The sequence below is a fragment of the Dreissena polymorpha genome, chromosome 4 (assembly GCF_020536995.1).
Source record: "Dreissena polymorpha isolate Duluth1 chromosome 4, UMN_Dpol_1.0, whole genome shotgun sequence".
NCBI lineage: Eukaryota > Metazoa > Mollusca > Bivalvia > Myida > Dreissenidae > Dreissena > Dreissena polymorpha.
In genome coordinates, this window is record NC_068358.1 from 5,314,920 (window position 1) to 5,323,964 (window position 9,045).

The following is a 9,045-nucleotide window of genomic DNA, read 5'->3' on the forward strand; positions in this document are numbered from 1 at the left end:
GATCATTGTTTTGTCATGTGGCTTAAACATGTTCTGTGAAACAAATTAAGGTCTTCTGAATGTTAATAAAAGATAGATATTCAACAGGTAGACATTTGTAAAGTTAATTTCATGCGAGCCGCGTCATACGAAAACATACGAATTATAGCCCATTTGTATATGAAATTATTTTATGTTTTCATTTGTGTTCCGCCCACCTAAAAGTATTACTGCCAGAGGGCTGAAACTTGTCACAAACGGAGGTATGACCCCTTTTTTAAGAAACAAAAACACAACATTGTTTAAACGGGTGTCCCGGTAACTCAGGTCGCCTAGGCGTAATGGATGTGGTGTCCGCCTTCTAAGGAAACGGACTCGAAAGCGTTTTAAATAAGCCGAAGGCTTTCTATGCAATGGAGCTAAAATGAATAGGTTTAAACTTACTCAAAGTATTGCTGCTGAAAATTTGCAGCCATATTACGCAGTATGTGAAGTTGCGCAATTACACAATTAGGGAATCATCTGTTTTTGCATATCTTTAATTAAAAAAGAAAATGCTGTTTTAACTAATGTCGCGCGTATCTTAAATAATATCGTTGATTGTGGGCTGATACTTTACAAAAAAAATATATATATATATATATATATATTTGGCCTTGCACACCTCTATGGCGCACCTCAATGTGGCATTAGTGGAGTTTTCGTACACAGGCGCAATAAGGAGGCATCCATGTCCCACGGACATATTTCTTGTTTATCGATAGACACCATAAAGCAGATCTTTGAAACCGAACGAAATCATAGCGGCCGTCACTGGGATGATAAATAGACAAGAAACATTTCAAGAAACATTTTGTTGCTTAATAAGCATCGAAATAAACATATACATGTAGGCTGCAGCAAGATCACAAAGCATGTATCAATTTCAAAAACAAACAAAGGAATTCGAATGAGCATGGAAAACGGTGGAACACAAATATATTGGTCATATGGAGGCAGTTTTCTTTTACCGATACGAAATACAGCCGTTTATAGAGTGATACCATGTGATGTAGTGACGCAGCGAAACAACACGGTACATTGTTGCTTTATAGATCGTATACAACGGTTCTTTACCATATATTTGTCCAGTCTGGTTAATGTTTATTATTTTAACACTGATAACTAGCATCACTGATTGACTGTGTTACTGCTGTACTGTGGTACATACTTATATCCTAAAGACGGCATGGATACGTTGGCGTTGACGTTCGTCTTCATGTTGACGTCAGTGTTCGACGTTTTGGGAAAACCACCGGCGGAACAAGAGCTTCATTACTACCTGCTGAAGGTGAGTACTTGTTACATAACACATGTTATGTTTGTTACCGGTAGTTTCGTTAAAATACATCGAGCGGTTACGTCATGACTTTCAATGAAAGTGACACCTTACATGGAAGATTCAGGCATCAATATTTCTATATTTATTTATTGCATACAATTGTGTCTTTAATAATAAGATACGTGCGATAAAAAGAAATTATGTTTGCATACTTATGGTCTTTGTTATTGTTTCAAAACATTTGTAATTTTCATTTCAAGACATAATTATGCATCTTTCATTCTCTTGGTGGTTACCGATTATGATGTTAATTAGTTTAGTATTCTGAACGGTAACAATACGAAATAGTTCAGAATAACCTCACCATTACTTATACCATACCCATGCCATAAGAGAAACAATAATACAATAAACTTTGTTGCTTTAAAGAAAAACAATATTAATGATTATGGCAACGCAGTTAGTGTTGGGTATTTACCCAATGAGCAAAGTCAAAACTGAATCATAGACTTGCTTCTATGAACAATTATACATCACATCACAAAGAAATAAAAAATAATATATATCAACACTTTAGAAGATATTTTAAAATAACTGGGATATGACATTTTTATGCTCCCCAATTTTTTTGGGGGGGAGCATATAGTCGCCGCTTCGTCTGTCCGTGCGTGTGTCCGTCCGTCCGTGCACAATTTTTGTCCGGGCTATTTCTCAGCAATAAATGACCGGAATTCAGTTATGGCCCTTTGAAATTTTCTATAAATTGAACATAAGGTGCAATTCTTGTCCGGGCTTTTTCTCCCCAACTACTGACTGGAATTCAATGAAGCTTTATGGGAAGCTTAACTACCTTGAGGAGATGCGCATGTTATTTGTGGGTTCTGATTAGATGATTTATTTAGAGAGTTATGGCCCTTTGACATTTTTAAGTTGCTAAACCATCCATCGTATTATTTTGTCCAAAGTTATTCCCCTCAAGACGTTTCCTTTTATCTGAATATATAGTGCAATATTGTGACAAAAACAAACTGGGGAGCATCACCCGTCTCCGACGGTTTCTTGTATTTATAAGCGATATGTACGAAATACACAACTATAACAATCAGTTTTAACTTGCACAGAATCAACGCAAACTCCATTTTAGCATTTGTTTCTCATTTAATGAGCGATATTTCGTGTACGGTTTGGGGAATTGTTTGCAGAAAATATATTTGCTTCAAGGGATGGCTCTGGGCAATAGAGGAATCGCGCATGTGTTTTTGAACGGAAGCTTATAAATTCTGCACTAAGCCAACAGCACAATACAGTGGCTATTTGAGAACCACTGTCGTAAGGTCTAATTGGCATTAGCTGTCAGATAAATCATATGAAAATTGCGAGCTGAACTGACACACAATTCCTTAAACGTCACAATAAAAAGCTTCTCGGGTGCCTAGTAGTTGATTATGAGAAACGTTTAATAGTAACCGCGTGGAGTGCAGAATGTGCATTAGTTTTGAAGCCGCTTCTTATCAATTGTGGCACTTATTTTTTATATGTGTAGATGCATCTACCAGAAGTGTCTTGTAATGCTAACTTGGACGTGTGCATAATGCCACGTATGAAAACATAAAAACATATATCGTACATAAATATGTTCTACAATGCCATATGTAAAAGTTGTTTGTTTAATTTACTTGTTTTCATGTATCAAATATGTTTATGGAAAACATACAGCTCAGACAAACATTCAGTAACTGCATTGATCGTGCAATTACAGAATTAAATTGGGTACTGTTTCCAGAAATGATTGCCTGGCTATACGCAAGATACATTTAATTGAACTTGAATGTAAAAAAATGATAGCGAAAGCGTTTCAAATACCACTTTGAGCTACCTACGGTACTTCGCGATGAATTGCTTCTTAAGTGGTAGCAGTCTGAACTAGAACAAAAATCAATTTTATAATAAAAATATTTTAGCGGCACCCGTACAACAAACTCATCCGGCCCTCCGGGAGCACCGCCAACGGGACTGCGGTCAACAAGCTGACCGTCAAGCTGGGCATGAGGCTTTCGCAACTGCTGGAAGTGGTACACATGGTGTCGTGTTGCTTTTGTTGTAAATGTTGGTAATTAAAAAAACGCAGATCACTCACATTTTGGCAGCTGCTGTAATTATTACGCATACTATTGTCTTGTCTTGTTGTTTTTGTTGTTGCAAAAAACGCAAAGAAAAATGTTGAGTATATTACCGGACGTTTAATACGAACACGGTTCTATGAAGTGATTTTTGGCTTAATTTTGTGTTATTATATTTATGAATTTATGCATTAAATACCAAGTTTACATTTTTGTTATTCGACTTTTACATAAATGCAAAATTAAGTCAAACTTATTATACATGTAACACATAGTGCTTTGTCTGACTAATATACATTCCAATGTCAATATCTATTTATTGAATGTTTTGTGTGATGAAAAGTAATCTATCAAGAGAAACCCATACTTATTTCAATGCTTCAATGACTTGAAAACATTTTCAGCGCTTGCTATTCAACATATTTGTGTCTAGAGAATAGCATTCGCCTTAAAAAATAATTGGTATAACCAAATTTGTATCAAGTGTCATATTTTAACAAAGCTATTCTATCCAAGTCGTCGCACAGAGACCCATAATGCCAATTAATATTAATGTCAATGAGGCACTCGATAGGTTGAACTTAATTTGCTTAAGTTGCTTGCAACTATGATAAGTTATATTGATGTCCTATTAAGACTGAATCCACAAGAATGTATCACATATACAATGTGACAAGTGTATTTAGTGACATTATTGAATTAATGAATTGTAAATACTGAATGTGTTTTTGAGTCTTTTAGTGAAGTTCAATGCGACACAAAGGATCGCATGGAGGAAAGAGGTTAAGTAAATACGTGTTTGAAACCTTTTTATGGACCAAGACAAACTTTTGTGCAATTGTGTTATTTGAAAAGAAGTCGTTATTCATGAGAAAGAATGAAACGTTAAAAACTCTAGCTTTCCATTTACCTGTTATCTGAATTTAAGTATTTTTATAACACTGCTTAAATAATACTGTCTAGTAAAGACATATTTCATTATCGAGTTTTGATGTATTTGCGTACACTTATTTCGACCTGGCATTCATATGTTTTATATTAATGTAACTTCTTAATAATAATAGTTGTTATGCAAACAAAATCTGCGGGTCCATACAAATTAGACTTGTTTGTCGATTAGTGATTTAACAAATATTTCGCTTCAGTGTTAGACACGCAGCATTTACTCATTCCTGCTATATTTTATTGTTAACTATTATTTGTATAAAGTAAGTACAGGAATTTACAATAATTCTAAGAAAAACTTTAAAAAATTCATAATGAAGTTGCATTCTGCATAATAAACTAGTCTAAGATTCAAACAAAACAGCATGCCATTCATTGTATTTTTCGACAACGTTAACATTTTGATAAAATAGACTTTAGAATTCAGACATAGATCTTATTTCCCTAAGCCTCCAAAATCTCAATAATTTCCTCAAGTTTTATTGGCTTGAATTAATTGCAAATTAATTCAGTGGCTAGCGTTCAAAAAGTCATTTGATTAATTGCGTTACCGTTCACGTCTGAAAAAAAATTCCACTCACGCATTCCATTCATTATATTTATCAAGTGACGTAAAAGCAGCTTGTTAGTCATTAATAGAGTCATTATCATCGGCTGTCAAAGTATTAGAAATCGAATGACTTTTACATATTTAAAATTTCCTCGACCAAAAAAGCGTTATTAAAAAAAGGACTCAAAGTTTGATATCTTAAAAACCAAATCTGTTTACATATAGTTATAGTTTGGCAGAAGACATCTGGATAAAAGTTGCTCATTTAAGTATCTTGTCAGTAAAGAGCCAATTGAAACCAAAACCACCATGTTTATTGTATAATTTATATATAATATATTAAGCTATGATGGATCATGAATGTTTGATGGTAAAACTAACCAGCTGGCATAATGTACGACCTAGAGACAGCTGTAAACATTCCATTGAGAGGTTCAGTAAATGAGAAATAAAAGTCTATTGTGCGCTCTGTTAACCATTGAGGCGTTATGATTTTTCAGTTGAAGATGTCATATGTTTAAACATCACTGAGTACTTAAGGTCTAGTTTCATTTTAACATACCTGTCTTTATAAAAGAACATGCCATGATATTGTTATACAAATATCATAGGCGTTTAAGAAAGTTGTAGTGTATAGGGTCGACATCAGAATTGACATTATCCTAATTTCTACTACCTAATATTTTACAAATAACTGCTCATTGTTCGACTTAAGAAGACAATAAAACTAATTTGTATTGTGGTTTTCATATAACAGAAAACAATATGATTTTATTGCAGTCAGAGAAGAACCAGATATTGACAACCAACTTATGGCTTCGCCAAGTAAGTTTTCACTCACCATTTTAAGGTTGGTACGTATGCCGAATATTGATAACTTTACATATAATAATATTTTTTTATTGGCAGTAGTAGACAACTACTTAGATTAAATGCAACGTTCATGAATGAGTCGCGTTCTGAGAAAACTGGGCATAATGCATGTGCGTAAAGTGTCGTCCCAGATAAGCCTGTGCAGTCCGCACCGGCTAATCAGGGACGACACTTTCCGCTTTTATGACATTTTTCGTGTAAATGAAACTCTTCTAAGCAAAAATCCAATTTAGGCGGAAAGTGTCGTCCCTGATTAGCCTGTGCGGACTGCACAGGCTAATCTGGGACGACACTTCGTGCACATGCATTATGTCCAGTTTTCTCAGAACGCAACTCAAATGTTAGTAAGGTTTGTGGACACGTCTCTTCAGGAATGGGTGGACCTGCGCCTTCGCTGGAATCCAGCGATGTTCCAAGGCATAGAGATGACTCATATCCCAGCTCTGGAGCTCTGGATACCGGACATCGGGCTATACAACAAGTATGTGTGCCACTGTACCAGTAGTGTTTTTTAGTGTTGTTAAAACCATGAAGTGGGCAAATGTTGTAAATTTGACAATAACTATTGCTGATACATGTTGCGCATTTGTGTGTGTTTACGTTTTCGCAATATAGCGAGTACTCAAGAAAAAGAAAGCAAAGCGTCCGCAATTAGCCAGAGTCATTGTTTTTAAACTTATACAATATAAATAATACAACAAACCGTGGAAATACCATATTTAGTTAATATTTCCTTGCTTTTCAGTGCGGATGGTGACTTTGTTATCACTTTGCTTACCAAAGCAAAGGTCTACAGCACCGGTCTTATTGTATGGGAGCCACCGGCAATCTACAAGACCTACTGCCCAATCAACGTCGAGTTCTTCCCTTTTGATCAGCAGGAATGCTTCATGAAGTTCGGTGTGTGGACCTACGACGGCCATGAGGTAGGATAAGCTTCAGAGGCTAGTATCATCAACAGCAACAGCTTCATCAGCATCCGCTTCATAATCATAATCGTCATCATCATCATCAGTAGCAGCTTCATTATGGTCATCATCATCTCATTAATAATCATTATCAATAATAATACAAATACTAATGATAAGAAGCAACTAAATACTCAACACCAGTTTCCTCAACATTATCAATATTTTCATGAAAATCATCACCTCATCAAATATCATAATCAATAATAATAATTTAATGAGCAAAAGGGCCGTATAAATTAAATAAAACGCCATCATTCCATGTATCGTCATCGTCAAGTTTAGCACCAAGATTAATATCGTTTACCTGTTTCATTAAAACATAACAGGTAGATCTGCAGCACGTGTTGGAGAAACAGGGGGTGACAGAAGGTGACCAGATGGTGATTCCGAACGGCGTGGACCTGTGTGACTATTACCAGAACGTGGAATGGGACATCATCAATGTGACCGCCAGGCGCAAGGAGAAGTTCTACCCTTGTTGTCCGGAACCATTCCCGGATATCACGTTCAACATCACCATACGCAGGAAAACACTGTTCTACACGATCAATCTAATCATGCCGTGCATTTCAATATCATGCCTTACAGTGCTAGTGTTTTATCTGCCCAGCGACTCCGGAGAGAAGATCACACTCTCGATATCAATATTGCTTGCACTTACCGTGTTCTTTCTTCTGTTGTCCGACATTAATCCCCCAACATCCATTGTCATTCCGCTTATTGGAAAGTATTTACTGTTCACCATGATAGTTGTGACCATGTCCATATTCCTGACCGTATCAACACTAAGCGTCCACTTCCGGTCACCATCCACTCACACGATGTCGCCATGGATCAAGCGTTTACTGATGGAGATCCTGCCAAAGATCTTGTGCATGAAACGCCCGCCTGTCAATAGAAAGCAAAGCGCCTTCCAAACTGTCAAAGACAGGGAAGTCAGAGATGCAAATCTCGACACAGCCGTGTTCATGAACAGGCAGCGACACACGGACATGTTGCGCCATAGAATATCTTCGGAAAGTTCAGAAGCCTTTTCCACATATCCGCCAGAAATAAGGGAGTCGCTTAAAGGAGTCCGGTATATTGCGGAACACATGAAGACTGCGGACGATGCAAAATTGGTACGCCAAAGCAGCACACTTTATAAGAATGACTATGTTTTAAATGAGTTCCATAAAATAAGAAAAAAAACAGATAAACGTTTTTTTTTTCAATTTGTATTACCAGTATTTGTATTATTTATAGTTATTATTATTTTTATTATTATTTTATTAATAATTATTATAAAATTGGTACCTTACAGGAAGAACGTGACTGGAACTACGTCGCTATGGTGATGGACCGCCTCTTTCTGTACATCTTCACAACTGCGTGCGTCTGTGGAACCATCGGCATCTTTCTAAACGCGCCATCTCTGTACGACCCCCGGGAAGCCATGACAAGAGACAATTTTAACTGCTCAAAAAGATGGGCAGCGTTGGTTTAGGTTTTGACTGGTCTTTTTTCATTACAATAAACTGTTGTTGTGCGATCTGGAAGTTGAACATCGTATAGTAGCATCTATCATAATGTTAGTATTGGAGAAGATATAATTGCGTAATTTGAAGCATTACATATTTCTTCTACTAAACGTTTATGCTCTCATTTGTGTTGTTTTTTCAATTATTTCGAATTATAAAAAACAACATATTTTTAATCAGGACTATAATAACTACATTATATTTATTTTTTACCATGATAACAAACACAAAAATACGATCAACATAGTATGATTTATTGACAAAATCGTACATATGAAAATTAACAAAACTCATCCACGAAAAAGCAATGCGTTATTAGATATGACAATACACATATTTTTGTGCGCAGAACACTTTTTAAAAATATCATATACGACTTGCATTTCATTAACTATACCTTTCATGAGTGCTTTGTGCAATATTTCTTTCCATTCTATCTACCGGTTTTTCATGCGCCAAGCACCCACGCATGTTTCTAAACAGTACGCTTCATTCTTCTAACTGCGATTGTGGATTGGCAATCGCCTGTGTTTCCTGTTGTTGAATGTCAGGTTAATCACTGGAAATACATTTCTTTGCGTTCTTACCACGTCCGGTTTGGTATGGGTTTTATTGCACAATTAGAAGCTTGTTGAAATCTGGCTTGAAAAACCAGGGACTCTTAACCCAAGTATGCCTAGCGTCTAGAAAAAAAGGCCTTGGCAAACAACGTAGACCCAGATGAGACGCCGCATGATGCGGCGTCTCATCAGGGTCTGCGCTGTTT

General features: G+C 36.2%; 1 protein-coding gene across 1 annotated transcript; it reads left to right on the forward strand.

The window, feature by feature from the left end:
- Positions 1-941: 941 nt before the first annotated feature.
- On the forward strand, positions 942-8,336 carry LOC127877792 (acetylcholine receptor subunit alpha-like 1). Its single transcript, XM_052424040.1, has 7 exons — positions 942-1,309; positions 3,262-3,372; positions 5,696-5,740; positions 6,160-6,269; positions 6,534-6,714; positions 7,086-7,880; positions 8,063-8,336. Exons 1-7 carry the CDS (start codon positions 1,208-1,210, stop codon positions 8,243-8,245), a joined length of 1,527 nt encoding a protein of 508 aa, XP_052280000.1. The 5' UTR covers positions 942-1,207; the 3' UTR covers positions 8,246-8,336.
- The last annotated feature ends 709 nt before the right edge of the window (positions 8,337-9,045 follow it).

Coding starts and splice junctions, on each gene's coding strand:
- LOC127877792 (XM_052424040.1), top strand. CDS start 1,208: ATGGATACGTTGGCGTTGACGTTCGTCTTCATGTTGACGTCAGTGTTC. Junction 5,741..6,159: donor CCAACTTATGGCTTCGCCAA/GTAAGTTTTCAC, acceptor ACGTCTCTTCAG/GAATGGGTGGACCTGCGCCT. Junction 6,715..7,085: donor GGACCTACGACGGCCATGAG/GTAGGATAAGCT, acceptor AAAACATAACAG/GTAGATCTGCAGCACGTGTT.